A 24,223-nucleotide genomic window follows, 5' to 3' on the forward strand; every position below is an offset into this window, starting at 1 on the left:
TTTTGAAAATCAAAATCATTCTCGAAATTTTTTTTTACTTTGAGAAATCGAAAGACCTCGAAGTTTTTTTATATCAATTAACCTACTTTAAGGTACATTTTGCTTATAACTTGTGTCTGATGACTCCAGCAACTGGGCTATTATGTATCATATGATTGTTTTTGTGCTCCAATGACCAGCGATTTAAAATGATGCATTTAATACGATTATAAACCTTACTCGAATACAGTGAGTACAAAATCTTTCTTTCCATTCGTTATTTTTTGTATACCGTTGTTAATTGTTAATAGATATTAGAGAAAAAAAAACAGATTCCCTGTACAAATTTCCAAACACAACAAAACAAAAAAATGTGTGTTTGTAAAGTTGTTCGACAAAATTTATATTATATAAAAAATGGCCTACCATATTTTTGTCTTTTCTTGTGAATGTCGTAGTTTAAAGGGAATATTTTTATAAACTATTTATCCTTCCAACTTTTAACTGAATCTCAACAAGTTGTGGTTTAAGTGTAAGATATATTCAAATGATCCAGACGTGTAGATATCACAATATCATTACAGCTACTGACAAGTGGCGTGTCCACGAGATTTATTCATTCACATATAAATATATTATGCGAGGTGTCTACATTTTTGGATAGTTTGTAATGTTAAATATTATTTGTCATCGTGAGACAGTGATATCCATAGTGAGGTTAACTAGAGTTATTTACTGTAGTGATTGTGCTCAGCAATATTGTATCGGTGGCATTATTAAGGTGGGCAAATCGATAAATTTGCGTAAAAAATAATAAGCAAGGGGCGAACCAAATTATGTTAGTGATGGATTGAAGAACACTTCTCGATCAAAAGTTACTGTCGGTTTTTGTTTTTAACCCACATATTACTGAAATTATTTTTTTTAGAAGTTGGTAGTTGCAATATTGTAGATAAGTGAAAAAATATATTGTAAGAAACAAATTCAATTATTATACTGTATGATAATTTTTAAAGCATTTTTGTAAAGAAATATTGCAATTTTCACAAAAAATTTTTTTTGCAGTATCCATATCAAGACTGTTTTTTCTGGTAAATTACAAGATCATATCGTTAGTGTGGAACTGCACTGGTATTTCGCCTTGTTGTACCCCGTTTTGTCTCCTTCTGGAACGATTCCAAAATGTTGCAGGCTATGTTTCTTCTAAGTTCAAATTGATCCACTTGCTGATCTTCTGTTGTGTCTGGCAGTGTTTTGAATATATATGTCAATACCGTAAGCCACCAAAAGAAAGTATCTTTTTTTACCCCTTATGGAAACACGGTAAAGACTTCTGATCGCTGCGATCAATTCCACCCATTAAAGAATTATAAACCTTTATCAAATTTGGTTGTGCTTTCTGAAACAAACGTTTTATTAAATGGTAGGGTTTTACTGAACAAAAATTAGACGCAATTGTCACAATGATATATATATATATATATATATATATATATATATATATATATATATATATATATATATATAGAGAGAGAGAGAGAGAGAGAGAGAGAGAGAGAGGCCATAATTTAGCAAACCCATCTGATTTGTCTCAGTCGTTGTTAATATCACATAAGTGAATTATTTTCATTATATGCGAAAACCTGTCTCTTGGAAATTGCATCTGCAACTTTGTCATTACGGGTATCCTTACGATTTTCTCAATAGTTGGTAATACATTGTCACGCCTATAAAACGCCTTATTTCATTCAAAAAAGATACTGAAAAGCTGCAATGGAGTACGTTTTTGTCCAGGTCCGATTTGTGGTTTCCAATAGTTTCTTTGAGTGCTGATGGAGATCTGCTTTTAGCTAATTTGCAGATGTTAGTTTTTTTAGAACAGGCTCTGATGTTTGTTATTGAAACGGCTGCTGTTGTTTTAAGATTGCAGGAGGTAAATCATCTTCTTCGTTGAAATAAGGGTCGTTTCCTTGTTCTACTTGCCCGTCAACTATTACCTCAAAATCGTTTCTGAGCTGACTTCCTGGTAAGTGATTGATTTTATTATTATTCTCGTCTCCGGAGTCGCAGTCAGTGATATTATAAGCGTAGACAACTGATGAAATCTTGATTGAAATATAGTTTGATATCCATTACCGCCGCGACATCTTCTAACCGATATATTGAATAATGTAAAACAGTACAGAATACTGCATGCCTTTAAAAAGAACAGTATAATATCTGGGTTAAAAAGAAGCCATTAGCTGTTTTCCATTTACATTCAACTGAGACACTCAGTTATGCGAGTATCTTACACTCACATAATGGCGTCACTGCTCAGTGAATAAAAGGAACGTGCAGTCTGAGTTAATATTCTGAATAACCACATAAAAGTCACCATTCCATTAGTGATCCAACTGTCTGTTACTCACAGAAAAAGAAACGACAACTTAAATAATAACTGTTTTTAATAATTTAATATTGTGTACTTAGTAGCTTATTTTGATGACAAGATCTGACAAGTGATGTCCTCAACATCACTTTCAATCTGAGTTCACAAAACTCACTAAAGCGCACGGCCTCAAGCTTGTGCGGATTGTTGGTAAAAACTCAGTTGGGTGACACCTATCTACCTATATTTCTTAACATTTTGTAGAAGTTTGCAACATGGAAGTTTATAGTTTGGAAGAATATAGAGGATTTTGGGACAAAATAGATGAAACTTAATACATTTCAGTTATGCAGGTGCTAATGTGCACATTAAAGTGGACTAGTACAGATAGTACCTCGATTGACATGAGAGAGAATAGTAATGAGATATTTGCCCATGGTAGAATGTAAAGCTTGTATATCTGGGCCACTCCAGGTTACCCTGGCGTCTGTGACATAATTAATGAATACCAAAAAAAGAACTGGGCCCAAAGTTGGACCCTGAGGTACACCACTGTTAGCTGGCAATTTACTTAAGTTTGTCCGTAGCTCTTGCCAATTGTTTTCGATAGGTAAGATACAAACCATGGTCTGCTCTGACAGTCGATAGTGGAGCTGGTTCACTGTACAGGTCTAATGTGCCAAAATAAAATCACTGATGGTACGTACTATGGTTCGCCCTAAATGCTGTTTTAAAGCAATATAACAAATATTCTATAATTTGGCAAAAATAAAATGAATGAATAAATATCTTGAGAAACAGAAATATCATGATAACAAAGACGTTTATAGTTGTCATAAGAAATGTTAAACCGCAATAATTCTAGACTTTCTCTATTCGGGAATCATTTAGAAAGGACCAAGATATTAATCTTGCATTAGCAAGTGTGTTAAATAATAACGAATAATAATAAAGTGAATCCAGCTACTTAAAACGTTTATATATGATTAATGTTATGACTTGGTCAATGATAATGCCACTTAACTGTTCATTTTACTACTAGATTTAATTGAACAACTTCATCTAGTTAGAACCGAACTGTTTTCACTAGTTTCCAAAAAAAATGTAATTTCTCTAAAAATCATTCCATTTTTTTTATTCGCAAAACATATTTTACGAAATTTGTAGGTGACTACGTCATAGTATAATTACTAGAATGCTGCTTAGGTTAAATATGAATTTTTTCCCCATATCATAAGGAGTACACCACAACACTCGCAATTCCAATATCTGGTTCATCCAGCCATATATAAACCTATTAATGCTCAAAGGATCACAGACAGTGTAACTGTACGTGTTGGTGTAGTGGTAGTACTGATATCGCTAACGATTCCGGAAATTCCAACTTAGTTTCTATCATCTGTTGTTTCCCTATAAAAAAATTCGTACTCCGAGTAGTAACCAGAGATGTGCAAAATAGGTTATAAAATGTATTTAAATGCAAAATGCAAATACTTTTTGTATTTTGTTATTTCAAATACAAAATACAAAATAGTTTTTCATTTTATATTTAAAATACTAAATGCAAAATACGTATTTACAAAATGCTTTATTAAAATAAAATACTTTTAGTTTTAAATTATCTTTATTTTGTTGAAAAGTTTATTTATTTTAGCCAGCTAACAGGCTGGTAAATTTACTTTGATAACTTACTTAAATTAAATTTATTTAACAGATTTTAATAAAATAATTTGCTCAAATACACTGTCGCTCATCTTTCTCCTGTGTGGTCTCATAATCATGCCACCATAAGAAAAAAGCCTCTCTACTGGCGCAGAACTAGGCAAGCAGGTATTATATTTCAAGAATAACATCTTTACTGTAGGATATTTATTTAATGATTGCAGGCTGACATCATTATCCTTCAAATATTGCAATGATTCCAGGTCAATAGTGGTGTTTGCATTTGCACTATCACTAGCTAGTGAGGAATCCGAATCATCATAGAACATGTAGTAGGATTCATTTTTTTCTTTCTTGTGTGATGATTGGGATGTATTATTTAGATCTTTATGATCATTTTTAAGTTTACTCACTTCTGCAAGGAACAATTCCTTTATATGTTCTCTATTTCCTTTTGGCACCCATTTTAATTTAAAAAAAGGATATGACACCGATGCCAAAATTGCATCTTTAGCTTTAGGATCCTTCAAATCACGAAATTTTCCAAACCTCCTTTCTAAGCTTTTTTTTATTGTCTCTATCAGTACTCCACAGTATATGGGATTGTCCATTTGTAATGAATGCAAGATTTTTTGTATTCTTATTAACTCAGGTAGCAGGCATCCATAAAATGTTTCTTTATCTCCCTCTAAGCTTTTGATAGCTTCTGCTATGGGTTTTGTACAGTTGGTATATTCAATTAGAAACTGCAATTCAATTTCTTTAAAAACCGACAATCCTAGTTTTTTTAAGGTTTCATTTAAAGTTTCCTGAACTTTTAAAAGATCTATAATACAGTTATAATATGAATTCCATCTTGTTGGACATGGACTTGTCGGAGATTTCCCGGTAGTTTCACAATATATTTCAGACGCTTTGGGGGACCTTGAACACAAATTCCAAATTGCTTGGAATTTAGCCATAGCTGCATCATGCAGCTTTTTATATGAAATATTTTGAGATCTTGCCTGAATAATATCACGAGAGGTAATTAAATGCAATGTGTGGGTGGTACATCTTTCATGGTTAGGCAGTTGATATGTTTCTTCAGGTTTTTGAGATTCAGGAAATTCTTTTAAGAGAAATGTCTCATCATCATCGTCGTCATGTTCATTATTATTATTATGGTCGTCATCATTTTTATTTACTGAAATGTTTTCTATGTCAGATGATGAAAAAAAAATTCCATCAGTAGCGTCCATTCCCAATTCAGATTTTCCATAAATTTTAAATGCTTTTAACATATTTGAGCCATTATCAGTTACAGTTTTTGTTATTTTTGGTACCCTCAAATGATACTCTGTGTGTATGTCAATGATCAGTTCGGCCACTTTGTCAAAGGTATGAGTTCCTTTAAATCTTCTACAAGCAAGAGTAAAACTATTTCTCTCAAATGTGTGAGGATCAATCCAATGAACAGTCATACCTAGGTAACTTCTCCTTGATGATGACCAAACATCTGCTGTCGTACACACATAATCAACGGTTTTTAATTTTATTTTTAGATTTTCCTTATATTCTGCGCACATATCAGCAATCCTCTTGTTACATGTGCGACGGCACATAAATTTTGGTGGGTTTTGTAGTTTTTGAGCACCTTCAATTAGAGTCCTAAATGATTTATTTTCGACAATAGATATTGGTGACATTGTATCAATTATAAAATCTATAACCAACTTGTCTAAATTAATTGACACTGGCAAAGTAGTTGGAAGAGTGCTTTGTATCAGTTTTTTCGAAGTACTTGCACTATTTTCATCAGTGTGTGTGCCACATTTTTTCTTTTTGGAGGTTTTGGTTTGGGATTTTAAATTTTCATACTCTGTCAATAGATCACCATGACCTTTTCTCTGAAAAAAAAAGTAATATCATTATACATTCACACATACACAACCAGAATCAGCTATTGCAGTTTGTTTATTTATATACACCTATTGTCTATGTAATTGTAACAAATGAAAAAATATCAAGTTTGATTAGGAAATAAAATTAACATGTTACTCACTTTTATATGATTTAAAAAATTTGTAGTTGAAATTAGACTTCCTTTTAATGTTTTAGAGCATTTCTTGCAAACAGCCGATATATTATTATTCTCACTTCCAGTATCCTTTTTTATATCTTTAAAACAATACTTTAATATCAATGGTAGAGAAATATTATCATCCCTGAAACAAAATAGAAAATATCATGGGGATTAAGCATAAAAATAACATGTATGCATTTTGCAGGTATAGATAAATCAATGTATTAATTAAAGTATTTAACAATCGTTGTTTGTTTTAATATGAAAACATAGGTAATTGTTTATAAATTGGATTTGGTGGGTAGCGGGTAGCTAATTAAAAATAATATGAGATATAATTATTCATTTTGTGTACTTACATGTTTTCAAATTTAATTCACTGAAAAGATAGTTACCAAGGTTAGGTTACCGGTTAACCGAATTTATGATCAACTTGCAAACAAACTCGAAACAGTTCAATAATTATTTGGTTCACTTTTTTGGTTTCGTTATTATTTTATCGGAAAGCAAGATAACTTTATTAAAAGTGTAAAAAGAGATAATTCGTTCGTTCGGTTCAACACATTTGGCAACCTAAGTGGCTTGCACAGATTACTACTATTAGCGTTTTCGGGAACGAAAACTCACCGCACGGTAAGGTGACCGAATAATCCCGAATTCATACGAAAAGAGTCGATAATAAACGAAGCTGATCAGACCAAGTTACATAGTGTTTTATTTACAGTGCTCTTTTATTGTAACAAGATTTTAATTGAAGATTGTAACACATTAATTATTAATTCTTCGATGTTTACAAAACTTAGCAAAAAGTATTTTGCATTTTGCAAATACAAAATATGTCCTAAAAGGTATTTCAAATAAAATATAAAATGCTTTTCTAAAAAAAGTATTTAAATACAAAATGGAAATAGGTATTTTGTATTTTGCATTTCAAATACTGTTATTTTTAAAATGTCACATCTCTGGTAGTAACTATGACATTATATTAGGAAAAATCGAATTATTTCAAAAATATTTTATTGTAATTTGTATTGAGACCGATACTTGTATCTAGGTTTTTCGATTACATTAAAAACATTGGAGTTGATTCCAGCTTTCTAACTACTTCACCAACACTCATAACTACTCTATTTGGTCCTTCGAGCCGGAAGGTTTGTAGGACCAAATAGCGTAATTATGTGGTAGTGAATGGTTTGTTTGTTTGAAGGGCGTACCATTGTTAACTTATGATCATTCAACATTTGTTGAGCAGGGGCGAGCAGGATCCAGTCCTTTTGCTTACTTTACCCAGTCCGTTGAAAAATCCTTCAGGCAATTTAGTTAATCTCTTGAATCAACAATAATTGAGCATAGCTACAATATCCCTACTTTATTGTATGCACTACTCTGATCAACTTACTGCATAGAATTGAACGTGCACTCCTCTAACTCCTCGAGGGACGACAGTTCGAAGCACGCGTACTGTTTATTTTTATTTAGCACTGGTCGCATACATCTTCGTTATTTTGCAAATATGGCCATACCAGGAGGACCATACCGTACGCAATATGGTCCTCCGACTCGGGAGACATTTTGAAAATTTCATTTTGGGCCGGGTTAAAAAATATTTGTCCACCCCTGAGCTAAAGGAATGGGCGTAAACTTGTTTTTACACGTTATATTGCGACTTAAACCTGTTAGTAATAACTTGCTGAGGTTTTGCCTGGTTCCTTTCCAATATATTTATCTGGTAAACTTTGAAAGAGCATCGGCCACGAAATGCAAGTAATTCACATTTATCAAGGAACTTTGTCCAAAGTTCTCTGATTGGAAGCAAGACATAAACCTAAACCTATTCATACTCATTACTCATTTATAAAATGGGGATCCATAAAGCGATCACGTTAAACATTTTGAAATGAAAAATAAAGTTTCTTGATATACACAGAAAATAAAGTGATCACGAATGACAACAGGGGTTACCCGTCACCCCATGGTATTTTTTCAAAGCACTTGGAATAATTGGATTGGCACAGTTTCCTGCGTACAGGCAGAGGACAAACTGAGGAATACCAAAATCCCCAAGGTCACACGTGGTCTACTTCCACTCTAGCGATAACAAATTTACCTACGTGACACATCACCCCTGTTGCCGTTGTAGGGTTAAAAAATTATTTGTATTCGACTGAAATAGTTGTTAATAAGCATTTACTGATTTTAGTTTTATGAGAAGTTTTACATACTCAAGTTTACCAAAAGCTTTCTTGAAATCTCTAATATGGAATTTACAGAACATTGTTGATTGGTTATTGTCACAAAATATGTTTTGTGAAAATAAAAAATGATTGAAATTGTAATTATTTTTATGTAATATGTAGACCGTGACTGATATAACATGTTACTATAAAGTATTTGATTAGAACAATGCAATCTTGCCTTGAAAATTTTTCGAAATAGATAAGGAAAAAATCTAGTTGTTAACAAAAATAATTCTATTTATTAAAACTCTTGTAAATAAATTGCAAATCTTGAAAAAAGTTTAATTTCATATTATAGTTTTAACAAATTTTCCTAGATTAATTGTCAAATAGTTTTTCCCGGATTCGTGAAATTGTATAATTTAAATTCTATTTTTCATTATTCTTTGAAATAAGTTTTGGGTTTCTAAAAATCCTGGAAACTGGTTTAATTTTCGATAAAATACAATAATACTGTTAATGTTATTTTTAGATATATCATAACATTCCAATTTTTGTCTAAGTAACTAACTTTTTATTTCAACGAAATTCAAGTATGCCAAATTGGAAAAAGCAATTTATTTTTATTAATAATTTTTCAACTAACTTGTATTCATGTATATAAGACTCATATTTATTGTAAATATATTTGACTAAAGTGTAAAAAGTTTTTTTTATTTGCCCACTTTTCCCAACAAACATTAAATCCAATACTACTGGATTTTTAATTTCAATGTCGTTTTCTAACTATTTCGTTAAAAAGGCGAAATATTACTCGTATATGGTGTTTCAAAAAAAGGTGATTCTGTCTTTAGGATAGATAGAAAACTGATAAATATTTGGGGTTTGCTCAGTAAAAAATTTTCGTAACGCCATGTTCAATACTACTGGGTGCGAACCGTGTAACTATCGCCCTCTATGTGAGTCAGACATACAAACAAATTCATTAGATGTATCAGCTTCCAAAATATATTCGTATAAAATTTCAATACAATGTTGCCAGTAGGTGTGGAAAAATCCTAAAAAATGTGTATATCAAATTTTTTTCAGTTTTCTATCTATCCTACAGACGGAGATACCTTTTTTTTAAACACCCTTTATTCGATAACTTGGGGCGCTGAAATTCTTCTTCTTTCAGTGTCGTGCCTGTCTTCAAGAGTGGGTTTTCTCCATGACAATTTGGTTGAATTGATGTCTATCTGTAGCTAAATATTTATTTTATTTTACAAACTTTTATTACACCTTAAAACTAACAGAAATTATGATAAAAAATACAGATTACAGACTTAGGACGAAATGTTAATGTTAGAGTATCTAACAGGTGTGCTGCGTTTGTTCTAACGTTTCCAGTGGTTCCGAGAATCAGAGCATAGGCCAGCAATAAGAATGATATAATTCGCTATTCGAAGTGGTTGTTCTACTCCCAGTCCGGTCCGATTTCTTATATTTCGTAGCCACGATAGCTTTTTGCAACCTATCCATTCCTTACCCTCAACCTTTTCCTAATTGATGTTTGGTAGCTCACATTATATGCCCGAAAAACCTGACAAGAGGGTAAACTTTATTACACTCGAGTAATTAGAGTGGTGCCTACCGTGTGGATATTGATCTTGAACTTCTGTAGGTTGTAGTGTTAAGAAAATACGTCCCTTGGTAGCTGATTCTACAGGCTTTTACTTCTCCAAAAAAAGGAACCTGATAAATTGACGTTCTGCAAGTCTGCAGGCGAACTTGGTGTTCTTAAGCCATCGAGTAGATCTTGCAGAAACTGCTCTAGGTGCGATTATGTTGGATAGATCAGAAGAGCATCTGCCATGGAGTATCAGTAAAACAGAGTTAGGTCGGATCTAAGCTGTCCAAGCTTCTGGTCAACTCTGGATCGACTATAATTCGAATTGCTCTTCCTGTATTGAGTCGATCATCCTCAGGGTATCCTTGGGAGCCCAATTGTACGAGCAATACTACAAAGATGAATGAACCTAGGCCTTACAGAGGAATAGAAGCTGTTGCAGAGTATATAGTTTTTTGGTTTAAAGAGGGCTTCACGTTTTTGTGAAGCTATTTTAGCTAATTCGGCTACGTGACTTCCAGGACATATTGCTTCCAACCACAACACCCATCAGGGGAATTTGCAGTTATGGTGATATTTTATGTCCAGATAGGACCAAATCAACACAACAACCTACATCTTTGCTCAATAAGATTTTTTCCATTCCACTTCAGAATGTTTTCGAGATAGGTATTGATCTGTTGCAGCCTACAGATTCCGTGAGGAAAACTTGAGATGTGTTCTTTCACTTGAGGTTACATAATTTAAAACAAAAATTTCAGTTTGAAACAATTTTACTAATAAATAATTTATCAATAAATTAAAAAATACATTAACAACACTACTACTCACAATTACACTGTCTGACTCGCTTTTTGATAACAAAGTTATCGTCTTCAGTGACTACAGTTTATCTTTGATCTTGAAGACTTTGTAAGACAACGTAATTATGAGTGTTGGTGTAGTATGTTCAGTATGAGTATCACCAACGGTTCCAGGTTACATTATAACTTAATAACGACATTATTCCAACTCAATTAGTATTGATTTAAACATTCAATTCGTACATATCTGCGTGTTTAAAATCAAGTAAAATAAACAAAACATATCGTGCGACAAATAGAAAATTCCATCTGTACAATCCTTGAAAGAAAATATAGATAAGTAAACACATCTAACATGTAATTCTGTTTCTAATAGTTTGCAACAACTATTGTCAACCCTTTGTAATCTGGTTGTCGGTAACAAGGCTTAAGCAACATAAAAAACAATTTCAAATGCTTCGAATCACTCGAAAATAGGTACCTAATAACAATATGGCGCACAAGGGGGCCAAATGCACGAATTCTTTGCAGAAGTTGAAAGAAAAAATTGGGTGAATACAAATGTTGACCTAGTCATTCGTTTGAACTTGTTCATTGGGAGAAGTGATACACAATACAATATTCAAACCCAATCTGAAACTCTCCAACCTAATCAGATCCGTCAAAGACAAAATATCCCCACGAAGTGTATGAAATCACCTGCTCAGATTGTCTTCGTTCCTATATTGGCCAGACAAATCGCCTCGTTCCTCCAAGTCCAGGATTATTTGAAAAGCTATCGAAATAGAGAAACGTCCAAAATATCTGAACACAAGGGACGATAGCCAGAGATTGCTGGCATTTATTACCCCTCCTGACAATAGAATACCTCCAACGCGCGCCAAAACCCGCCAATAGGTCCCCTATAATTACAAGGTTCAGGCGACTAGCTCCACAGTTAGCTCAAGAACAGCAGTGAGTGTGTTAGTGTCAACAGTGTTCTTGATGCTTTCTATTTCCTCGGTGAAATTCCAAGGAGTAGGCAGATTGAGGCCTTGGAATCAATCATGAAATAGGAGTGATTCATTGCGTGCAGTAGGAAGATTGAGACCACGGAATCGGATCACTTCTTACCAATGAACGAATGACCACCCTACCCCCACCCTTTTCTTGATAATGGCTTCAAAGTGGGAGCTGAAACGTCTAGAATTTCAAAAATTCCAATGCAGTTCAACCAGTTCTTAGCCCCCACAGGTTTTTTGACGATATTAATGTAAAATTATAATTCGATGTGATTAATTAAAATTTTTGAGAATTATTGTTAGTTGAGTGTGGTTTTAAAACAAAAAAATATTTTTTTACATCTAAAGTTCTACTTATGAACATGTCATAACATGTTTTTGAATAATGTCTGATTTATTAGTGGATCGTGTGTTCTTGTAACAACATTAATGAAAATCTGCGGAATTTTGCTTCTCGAATGGGGTGGGGTCTTCACTAAAGCAATTTTTTCTTTTTTGTTGTAGGTTGAGGGTCAGATGATATTTTTATTACGAGGCGATCATTATTTGAACATATGAAGCAATTAGGCGATGTCATGTCAACAACTCAATCTGCGAATATTATGGAAAAGAGGATAGGATAGGATTATTTCCAATAAGTCTTTACTCGATTCTTCTATCAGTTTTAAGAATTATTCTGGTATTGATAAAAATCGTGGTAGACCTAGAAAAAGTTTCGACGAAGCTTCGGTACGGATCAAACGTCAAAAAACCGAAGACTTGAGACAGAAACAATCATCTGAAGAATTAACTTTTGCTGATCAAATGAGTTTACGGTCTTCGGATCAACAGCTTTCTGGAAGAGAAGCTATATTGATGTTCATTGAAGCCAAACATACCAGACATAAATACAATGTAATGAGATTAAAAGATAAGTCCAAGTTTCCATCTTATAAAAAAATCCAACTTGCCAAAAAGGAGTGTTACCCACCCAAAGAACATATTACTGTTACAGATACTGTTGCTGAGATTAAATTGCAGGCTTTACTTAATCACACAGTCAATCGACTATTGGATGCTCAGAAAGAAGTTTTATTAAGTTTATTTTTCAACATGAAACTACAGAATTAGCATAAAACGATATTAAAAAAAATGCGCAAATAAATTGAAGAAATAAAGCTAGTGACGTATTACATGAATAACATCGAAATACATACTGAACACACTGTTTACACTACCACTACACCAACACGCGCGTCTCAATACTGAAGTCTCTGAGGAGGATAACTTGTGCGTGTCAGACAGGGTAATTGAGAATGTTGTTGTAGTGGTAGTGTAAACAGTGTGTTCAGTATGAATATCAGGAACGGTTCCAGAAATTCCAACAATTACTATGATTTTTACAAAGGTGGATGGAAAGATTTGTAATGCCATAACAGACACCAAATCAACAATAAGATGCTTTGTATGGGGAATCACTTCTAAAGATCTCAATAACATTGATGAAGTTATACCTTAGTTACAAATTACCTCTGATGAAGTGGCAAGCTCATGTAGAGGAAGATAAGAAAATAGTAACTGATATGGGATTGGATGGATCAATAAGCCAAAATCTTGTTTTAGAAGCAGTAATGATGGGAATACGGCTAGGGGATTTTTCAGCGATCCAGAAGTTGCAGTAAAGATTACTGGGTTGGATATTGAGGTTAATAAATGGTTTAAAGTGGTAAAGTGGAAGATATTTTGAACTGTCTTTCAATTTCTTTGGACCCATTAATGACAAGTCTACGAAAACTACCACAAAACCGTGCAAATAATATTGATAAGTTCTTGAATTATTGCAGACTTCGGACACTTCCGCCACATTCAGATGATTCTTCAGATTCAGAATAATCATATTGTTATTTACTTTGTTTTTAAAATTAAAACATAAAATATTATTATTAATACTAGACAGGTGCTTTTAATTCATTTCTCAACAGTTTAATACTTTAAAATAATTTCTGCCAAGAATTCATGCATTTGGCCCCTGTGTGCAGTGTCATTTACCATGGGGAGCGGTTGTACAGCACGAATAATAAAAAATAATCCCCTACAAATGTATTTTTTGTAATATTTCATTTGATTATGTAATTTTGATTTATAGATTTCTATTATTTCATTGGAAGTTTAAATTGTAATATAATAGGACGCTTACTTCTATTTTTCTTTACAAACGTTTTCGGTGGTTATAATCCCAGCTTTAAAACATAACCTTATGTATATCAGGCTTTAATTGGAGGAAAAGCACTACAGTTTTATCTATTTTTCTTTAGATGAATGAACATCGTTGAAGAATGCTTAATTTTTATTTAGGGATAGCATCTAAAAAGGGGATGTTTTCAAATAAAACTGAAGTGTCAAATCAAATTACTTTTCAGTTACAAGGAAGCAAAAATAATGAAAAGCAAATGGAAATTCTACTCTAAGTGTTACATTGACCTATTCTTCATCTGCTTGTGGAGGATTGTTCTGGAAAATTTGATAAACTGTAACAACATGAGCACTATCATTGAATTTGCAGGATACATGCAAATCTGCTATCCTAAACACATAACAATGACTACCCCAACGTTCTCTCAAATATTTAGATCTTGGATCTTCTCTTAGAACATTAGAAATTATAGTTTTCTTATCTTCAGCCTGAAAACATAAAATATTTTTAGCTACATATAGATAGAGTCCAGAATAATATAAATTCATAAAGCTGATACTGATTTTTAAAAACCATTGAAGAATATGATTTTTTTGACATTTTAGAAGGTCCAACTTATTTTAAACTAATGTAAAAACGGTTTTGGTTATAAGTTCATTGATTAAATGACACAATGATATCACTAGATTATTTGAGACAAATTTTCTTTAAATTTTTCTACACAAAAAAGTTGCTCTTGTAATAATTCCACTAATATCATTATTTTCAATTTATTTACATTCAATTGTACTGTAATTGTAACATCAAAACTACTCAGTATTCATATAGGCTCTGGTACAGGGTGACAAGAAATTCAATATCCAGTAAGAGATGTGTGGAGTCGAGCTATGATATAGTACCAATTCTACAAAGTATCCTCCATTATTTTCTATCTTTTCCCATTCCATCTAACGGTTTTTTTGTTGCTATCTAAACTTCCTCGTTATGTGTTTTTCTTTTTTAGTTCTTCTTGCTTTGTGTATTGTTATTTTTTATGTATTATTTCTAATCCTGTCCAATATCATTTTACTTCTTATATTCTTTAGGGATCTTATGTCTGCATCTTATTTCCTTGGATTTGTGTTTGAGTCCATGTTTCTGCCCAAAAAGTGAGTATAGGAGTGACTTTTTTTATAAAAAACTTGTGTTTTCATTTTTTCACTATTCTTTATGAAGAAGGTAATGTTAATATTCTGCTTCCTGCTGCCTCTGTTCTTTCCATTCCTTTATCCTTGATTCTTCCATCTGTTATTTTATTATCCTAGATACTTAAAGATGTTTACCCTTAATCTTATAATCACTACCAAACAATGAGCTCCAAAGTCATAAGTCTTTAACAATTATAATGAAAATAATAATTTAAAGGGTTGTTTCCCACTTATTATTCACTTTTTGGGAAAATTACTATCATATGAGGATGTATAAGAGCTCTAGAAATTGATGTACATACTTCTGTACAACCTTGTATTAAACAATTTTTATAAACTAAACAATTAATGAAATATTTTTTCAAGTAATTGCATTGAAATATTTCCTCTCATATAAGTGTTGAAGTTTATTCGTCTCAAAAAAAAACTAAATAGAAATATTTACATTTAAATTTATCACTAGAGGCGCTGGTGTAGAGTGACGTCTTTTAAATGTCATGTCAAATGTCAATATGTGTTAAATGTATTATGTTCTATATTTTCCTGGATTACATTTTCACATTGATTCATAAACTTTTATGTAATAACAAATTTTAGCAGGTAAACTTCAATTTATCACTCGTTGTTTGCGCTATCCGGTAGGCATAAAAATGGTAGTCGTTATTAAAATTGAATTAATGTATAAATTCCAAATTGAAAAAAATAATTCAAATAGTTTCTCCTGGCCAATGGATTAAATTGAAATTTTTTTTGGCTGTGAGATCTATGAGTGCGCAAAATCTGATCCTTTTTCCTTAATCCTTCTGCTGTGAGATCTATGAGTGAGCAGAATCTGATCCTTTTTTCTTAATTCTACTTTTGTGAGATCTACGATCGATTAGTGAGCAGAATTTGATCCTTTTCCCCTAATCGTTCTATCTTTATTGTAACTAAAATGCCATAAAAAACCTATTTGAAAGAGAAATCAAGTAATTTCCTATATTTCTTCCATCTTCATCAATAAATTTCTAGTTTTTAAGTGAATCAACGACATCCACAATCTCTTCATTTTAAATTGGCTCCAATGGATCCTCTACCCTCTTGAAAATTGGCATTTCTGGTACTCCAAGACATTCTTAGACCATTGTTTAATATCTGGCTCAAAAGACCACCAAAGGTACTTATATAGAGTAAAAAAAACAATCATGCTATCAAATTAAGAATAGAAGGGGGATGCAAAATATAATTACAAATAAACTAATTTACAATATGAAATAATATAATTTTTTGCTAATAAAATCACCAAAATCAATTTACCTCTGGTCCTAATTGGATTAACTGTACTAGTGCTCTGTCTCTAAACACTACTGTCAATCTAGGTACTAAAGGTTGGTCAATCCAAGCGGGTACTCTTATATGACCTTCTGGAGTAGTTGCAGTTTGTGAGGTAACTGCAGATTGAGAAATTCTTGGAGATTCTTCTTCCTCCCCATCTGGAGCTTCCCTCTCCCCTATTCTTGAATTTGATCTGATGTGAAATGATTAAAGATTACAAATTAAAGCATAAGTTTTTAAAAATCTGATTATTAAATTATAACTACACTTGTTTACCTGGTATAAAACAATTCTTCTGTCGTACAACGTAAATTATTAACCACTGGTGCATCTACAACTTGTTCCCTTTCATTTTCTTGTCCATCCATTATTCTTTCATTATTAACAGGTCTATTTGTCTCATTTCCGGATTCAATTTCATCTGGCGAGGGTTCAGATATACTTGATGTACTTGCTGCATTATCAATAGTATCACTTCTATTAGTAGAATTTACTGTACTTAAGTAAACTGGATTGTCATATTGTGGAATGTAAGGCTTAATATCTAGTACAGGAGTTTCGTTAATCATATCCACCCCACTAAAAAAGATGATTACAATAAGCAATAATATTGGAATTGAAACTTAAGCAATCAACCGAAATAATAGTAAAATCACTGAGAAGATGACAATTACATATAAATATAACATTTTTGGTAACATACCTGAAGTAAATAACATTGTCCATGACTCTGTCAATTTTAACTAGAGATAAACCTAAAGGAGCCGGTCTGTGAGGAGATCTTGTAGCAAAAACTCCAGTTCTTATTCCATTCAATCTAGGTGGAGCAACTTTAGCTTTTGAAGCTGTGTTATCGTTTTTGTGAAAATGGAAGATTAACCACATATGAGAATATTCTTGCAAGCCTTCAAGTGCGTGTTCTGGATTTGTAAAAACATTGTTATCAATCACTATTTTAGCTGTCGTTTCTTTACAGATGCCTGGTTGTCTTGGAGTACCTCTTTTTTGTGGAAAGTTTGTTATTATTTTACCGATGTATTTTGTTGTGAAATCGTATCGCTCTGTATCTGAGGAAGTCTGGGTCGAAATACGATTTATTCTACATGAAGTGCACTGCCATTCCGCCAATTTTTTGTTAATATGATCTAGTTCATTTCTATGAACGTGATTTAGAGTATTCAGTTGCTGCCTACAATGGTTTAATTATAGATGATTTGGCGGTCTTTGTTTATAACTTACCGTAAATTATTTATTTCTTTTCTTGCAATAACTAATTGATTTTGAAGAGATATTGGATCTAAGGTTATATTAGTGCTATCGTTAACAGTACAATTTCTATTATCTAGTGACATTTTTGTTACTTTCTATTTTCCTTTAATCCAAAAATTTCAACAGTTGTTAATCATTAACATTAAATGTCAAAATAGGGTTATTGACAATTTAAGCAATCTTTAAGATCTGTGAGAATTTGACGTTTACATTTGGGGTTATTTGTTTACGAAAGCATTCTCGACAAACGTTTACGTTTACGCGCACCAATCACAATGCTCGATTTCATAATACTTTCCATATTTGATAAGAAAAATTGTGACGTAAAAAAGAAGAATCATGTATTCTAGAAATAGTAAGGATGCCGCATGATTTCGAAAAGAAATCTGGAACACCTCAAGAACAACGTTCAGCTATATCCATTATTATGCTGGAAAGAGTTGACCGACGAAGTAACAGGAGTCATAATCCTAATATAGACTGGATAAAAGGAGCCGCTACTCCTTATATTCTCCCCAACACAAGGAAAGTGGCGAAACATCTGTTAGGACCAACGTCAATTTTCTATTCGTTTTCACAAAATTTATATTCCTTTTCTTATTGTAAATTGATTTTCAAAAGAGTTAAGAAACCTTATTTATTATTCTCTTAATTATTTAATTTAATTAATAATAGATTTCGACTCTTTAAAAATAATCAAAATAATTCCTGATTCTTCGCCTACAAAACTTAAAAATGAATGAAGAATTAATTATCTGTAATCCCCAACAACCGGATGAAAAAAACAATGTTCATGATATAGTGCATCGAAAACTATTTTTGGCTTAACCCAGTCCCAATCTGAATATTCGGAAACTAATCAGGATCACTTTTATTGTCGTCTTGAAATTGAATAAAATAATTATGGGGTGCTTCTCTCATGCCTAGTTTTTTATTAATTATAATATTGGTTATCTATGATTAATTATTATGAGAAAAGTAATTAAGAGTAACTAAATAAGTATATAAGATGATAATAGATGGACAAGAAGAAAAAGTAGAACAATTAAAATAAATCGAATAAAAAGAAGAAAATTTAAAAATTGTACTAACCTAGACGGTTAGTTATACTTATTAAATGTTGTATATTAAAGAAATTGTATTTTACATGGAATAATAGTATGACAAAAGCGTATTTTCAACCTTTGTTTATTGACCTTGTTATAACAATGTTTTCCCATTTTGTTAATGCCGAATAAACAATTAATTCAATGAAAAAATCGAGGCGATAACCAGCAAGCTCTGGATGAGGAGACATGCGTTGTTTTCTCTAAAAGTTCGCACCGCATTCAGAAGTGGAAAATCAGAGTTATCGCTGTGGAGCGTTCAGTTCTAACCGAAACTCGATCACGTGTTTTGGAAAGTCGCGGTTTACCGGAGTTGAATTCGTAAACTTTTCTTCTTGGTCTTTTGTTTTCGTGAGTTAAAATCGGTATGTAATTATGTGCGACATTTTACTTGTGCTAGAGGTGATGTGTGATAAGTGAATTGAGTTGTTTTCGGGAAGTTTTCTCGAAAAAGTTTTCTTGTGGAATTTTTTTTTGGAAATGGTGAATCGTAATATGTGATGAGGTGGAAACAGAAGATGAGGCCGACCGCTTCCATAATTTTGATCATTTTGTTTTTTCAAAGTAAGTTATTTTTATTTTAAATTCTATTTGAGTGTCTTAAGAAATTTCGGCAACCGTTTAATCATTGGAAAGTACTTCTTTTAGATTCTTAATTTTTATTGTGAATTTATTTTTTTTGAAAACTATTATATAGTTTTTAAAAGTTGACGATACATTTTGTATATTTAAATTAATTACCATTCAGAGAAAAAGTCTCAAAATATATATTAAATGAAACCTGCTGCAATTAGAAAATGAAATATATATATATATATATATATATATATATATATATATATATATATATATATATATATATATATATTTGTTGATAAATCGGCATGATTTTTGGAAAATTGTTTTTAAAACAGATAAAAATATCGACGTTTCGGTCTTTATCAGAATATGATATTGACACTGACAATTTGCGTATTTATATTAATTAATAGATCACCTACATCTTGAATATCAAAATAAAAATCTATTTTATCGATAAGTAATAATTTTTTTCTTTAGTTTCTTTAGTCATATCTCAAATTAACAATGTCAAACTATTTTGATAAAGACCAATATAAGTTTGAATGTGAATATTTTTATCTGTTGTAGAAACCAATTTCCAATTTTCAGTCAAAAAAACCCAACAAAATATATAAAAAAGTCTAAGAAGTAAATAATTTATTGCATATTATATGCTATAGAGAGTGAGTTTTATGTATAGAACGCCTCAATTACCTCGGAAACGGATTGTACAATTTTTATGAATTTTTGTGTACAAGGGTCTTGTGTTACGGCCGGTATTATGGTAGTATTTACATTGTTGTCAGATCTTTCCTTTCTCCGGAAAAATAATTAACTTTGTTATTTCAAATGGATTACCCTGTATATTTTTCGCTTTTCGAAATCCTTAAGAAATACTTATTATCTTTCATTGAATATTCTCTAAACCTATATGCCATAATTTTGGAGTTATAGCTACATTTGGGTTATCTCCGCCAAAGTTAAGATAATACATTCAGGTGGCTGGATATGACTGCTACAATAACAAATTTGAGGTTTTAATAAATTATTATTGTTGAAGTTTATTGAAAGTCACTATGGATCGTTTATCTGAAAAAGAACGAATTGATATTCAGAAGTCAACAAGAAACGTGTAATATCTTTAATGATGTATATCCTAACCGAAATCCAATAACAAAATCTACTGTCAGTAAATTAGTAAAAAAGTTCAACGAAACTGGTTCAGTAGAAGATTTATCCAAATCAGGGCGCAGAAAAACTGCATCAACTGAACACGAATCTTTAGATGTTTGTGTCCTGTTAGAAGACGATCCACACTTGAGTACTAGATAAATATTCAGGGATCTTGATATTTCGCAAACATCCAGAGAACTTGATATTTCGCAAACATCCGTAATAAAAATTTTACGTGATAATAAATTCCATCCATACAAAGTAACGTTGGTTCAAGAGTTGTCAGATCAAAACGATACAAAATTTTTTAAGTAATGTTTTGCGATGAGGCCACTTTTTGTTTTAATGGAAACGAAAATCGGAATAATTGTAGATACTGGTCACGTAACAATCCTCGTTGGATGCGTGAATCCCACACCAAATATCCCGAAAAACTGAATGTATAGGCTGGAATAACGGGCGACAAAATAATTGGTTTCTTTGAGTAGTCAGAGTTCATTATTTTTTCGGAAAAAGGAAAGATCTCACAACAATGTAAATACCACTATAATACCGGCCGTATCACAAGACCCATGCGCAGCCGTTTCCGAGATAATTGAGGCGTTCCATACATAAAACTCACCCTGTATAGCATATAATATACCAAACTCTATAAAATGGGAATTTCACTCCTCAAATACCTATTTTTTCTGCCATTTTTCAAATAAATAATTACATGGAAACAATTTATCTAAAATATATTCTTTTCTTGTATTGTCGTGTATTTTATTGAAATACGGTAGATCGAATTATAGTAAATTTAAGCACGCAAAGTAATCAGTGTTGCGTTAAGTACCCCCTACGATCATTCATTATCACGAATGAAAAATATTCGTTTATGCGGATGAAAAGTTTTATTTTCTCATTAGTCGGTTAGTAACCCATAGTAATCAAGTGTAATTTGCCATTTTTCATTAAATTGTTCCATTTGTCTGAAAGCACAACCATTAACAATAATATTTGTATAATCGTACTTGTTTTCTTATGCCTCAGCGTTTATATCGAAAGGGAGTTGTTATATGTGAATGTTTCAATATTTATCAGGTCATGTGGGTACGTGAGGAAGGTACGAAAGTGAATATCACTGGAATTTTATTACATCATTAGTTAACATTTAGAACACATTCAAAATTACATTATTTTATCTCTTTCAATACTAATTATACTGTATACACGATTACATTCGGCCAAGAGCTCCCAAAGTATCATTGTCCTCCCAGTTGTTTTTTGTACATTCAATAGAAGTACATTTATACGAGGTCTGGTTATTAAATAACGCGACTGGTTACGAAGAAGGGTTTTTAATACATTCGAATTCTCCCATTCAATATACTCCCCTCCCCTCGCCATACACCTTTCCATACGTTTTTTCTATTGATCGAAGCAGTGCTGAAAGTCTTCTTTAGTGACGTACTTAAGGCTTTTTTCCTGTCCTTGGACGGTCGTGATGAATTTCGCCAATAGTGTTTCCAGTAGTATTGAATTTCTGGATCCAAGCTAAAATTGTGGCATTGCTTGCAATATTACGCAGTCGATAATGTAAACGATACAACCATCGAACTCGATTAAGTGATCGATTGTTCTCGAAATACGCGCGCACGCAAAATGAACTTTGTTATCCCGTGTACTGCATGATGGCAACTAAAAATTTGAGGAATGCGTCTTGTTTGCTTCTCACGCACTCTTGAAATAGTTGGATCGTTTTGAGACACCCCGTATAAAGAAATGAAAAAGTCAGAGAAAGGATATTAAAATAAGATAGTTTGGACGTCTATCGAGGATAAAAGAGAAGATGATTCAAAAAAACAGATTTAAAAAATGTAGAAAATATTTTTTGAGTGGTGTGGTTAAATTCGAATTTGTAGTAAAATTTTATATTTTCCACGATTTAAACTTACTTTATATTATACAAATGCGTTGTTAAGATGTTTTTTTCATGCAAATTATACTTAATAAAGTTTTAAAAACTCGTGGGTATTAACTAGTATGTGCTAAGTGGTATTTCTCTCAACGACATTAGTAATTAATCGACATATTTTTCAGGCAAGAAATATATGCAAAATCGTTGGTTTTGTTTCAATTATCCTGATATTTGCAAAAGTTCTAGTGATTAATTCAAACACGGCGGGGAAACCATTATAATAAATTGAATCGATTCTCATTATTCAGTTAAATTATGTCGAATGCGTTATATATATAGGGTGCTGCGGAATTATATGTAGTATATTATATGTATAACCAAGTATAAGAAATATGTCAAAAAACATAAAGTATCACAAACGACGGTAAAGAAAAATTCAATCCAAACGAACGAAGATTTTTTCGTTTCTATCGTCAATCGAGCTGAAAATTGATGTTTTCCTACTTTCGTCATCATATGCCTTCAATACAACATGAAATTTCTCATTTTATAGCTTCGTTTCTGGACGTGTCAAATGCGCATGCTTTGTTCAGAATATATTCTCCACGAACGATTTATAAACATCTAAAATTGTAATTTGGATTCCAAACTAGCTAAGCAAATAATATGTAATTAAATGGTCGAAGCTTTATTTTTGATATTTATAAGTATAGGATGAATGTACATGCACCATATTAAAAATACTTACCCATACCCGTATTCAGAATACGTTCGGAACTCGAAATCTGTGCTCTATGAACACAGGATTTTAAATCCTGAACATGTTAGCACCGCGAACGCACAATTTCAAACTGCGCATGAATCTGGTGAGTTGGAAGTTTCATATGGCGGTTACGATAGTTTTGATCGCAGCTAAAACGTCACTAATGACTAATGTCAAGAGGTGGGTCGAAGTGAGCGTTGCAACAAAGATGGCAACCGAGAAATTTTCATTATTTAATGCGTTAAGGAATATAATTGAAGTGGTATAATATAATTGAATATAATTGAAGATGCTAACCTAACCTCTCAAATATTTTACCATTTGTTATTTTTTATTTCATCGCTCAAAACAATTCATAATCAATTCTATTAAGATGGCAATGCTCGGAGCGAATTTAAAAAGAAGATCGTGGTTGTAAGCGTGATTGTCATGAGTGTTTAATGGAACGCACCACAAGAATATCAACTAAAATACTATCCTTTCGTTTTTTATAATTTCAAGCAGTTCGAATCAGCTATTTTGTAATATTTTATACATATTTCACGTTATATTTTGTATCATAACCTAGTTTGTCGCAAATAGAATCGATTTTCGAACGTTGCGATTGAAGATCTATGAACGACAAGTGATAGTTGACAGTTGACATTTGTATATACATATACTGCGTTCGGCTATGTATACCTGATGACTCTGATTTTATTTCAATATCACTGCTCGGTTCGCATTCTGTTTTATAGCACTCTGACTAAGATCTGTTTGTTCTGAATCTTGAATCTCAGATTTGTTTTGACTTTTGACGTTTCGATGCTTATCAATTAGCAGTTTTATTCGACAACTGTTTGTACTTATGTGTTGTGTGTTATTTTTGTATTTACGAAAGTTCAATTCGAGAAATGGCTTTAATTTTTTTTAATATTTTTAATTTTTAAAATGAAGACGAAGTGGAAGAGCATAAACTATGAAGAAGTGATTGTCCCAAGGAAACCAATTTAAGTATCATTTTGAAATGAGTCGGGAAACATTTGAAAACCTGGTTTCAAATATGGATAATAATCGTTTATCTAAAAGCGGCGTCGATTACCCCAAAATGAATGTATCTAAATGTGCAAA

General features: G+C 32.1%; 2 protein-coding genes across 2 annotated transcripts; both read right to left on the reverse strand.

The window, feature by feature from the left end:
* Positions 1–1,538: 1,538 nt before the first annotated feature.
* On the reverse strand, positions 1,539–8,946 carry LOC130451455 (uncharacterized). Its single transcript, XM_056790472.1, has 2 exons — positions 6,057–8,946; positions 1,539–5,901 (listed from the first exon to the last, which is right to left on the reverse strand). The coding sequence occupies exon 2, from the start codon at positions 5,698–5,700 to the stop codon at positions 4,054–4,056; it is 1,647 nt and encodes a 548-aa protein (XP_056646450.1). The 5' UTR covers positions 5,701–5,901; positions 6,057–8,946; the 3' UTR covers positions 1,539–4,053.
* A 951-nt stretch (positions 8,947–9,897) lies between these two features.
* LOC130450804 (tRNA (adenine(37)-N6)-methyltransferase) lies at positions 9,898–17,803 on the reverse strand. Its single transcript, XM_056789438.1, has 5 exons — positions 17,581–17,803; positions 17,045–17,530; positions 16,618–16,920; positions 16,324–16,534; positions 9,898–14,328 (listed from the first exon to the last, which is right to left on the reverse strand). The coding sequence occupies exons 1-5, from the start codon at positions 17,691–17,693 to the stop codon at positions 14,128–14,130; spliced, it is 1,314 nt and encodes a 437-aa protein (XP_056645416.1). The 5' UTR covers positions 17,694–17,803; the 3' UTR covers positions 9,898–14,127.
* Between the last annotated feature and the right edge of the window lie 6,420 nt (positions 17,804–24,223).

Source organism: Diorhabda sublineata, chromosome X (assembly GCF_026230105.1).
Source record: "Diorhabda sublineata isolate icDioSubl1.1 chromosome X, icDioSubl1.1, whole genome shotgun sequence".
NCBI classification, from domain to species: domain Eukaryota; kingdom Metazoa; phylum Arthropoda; class Insecta; order Coleoptera; family Chrysomelidae; genus Diorhabda; species Diorhabda sublineata.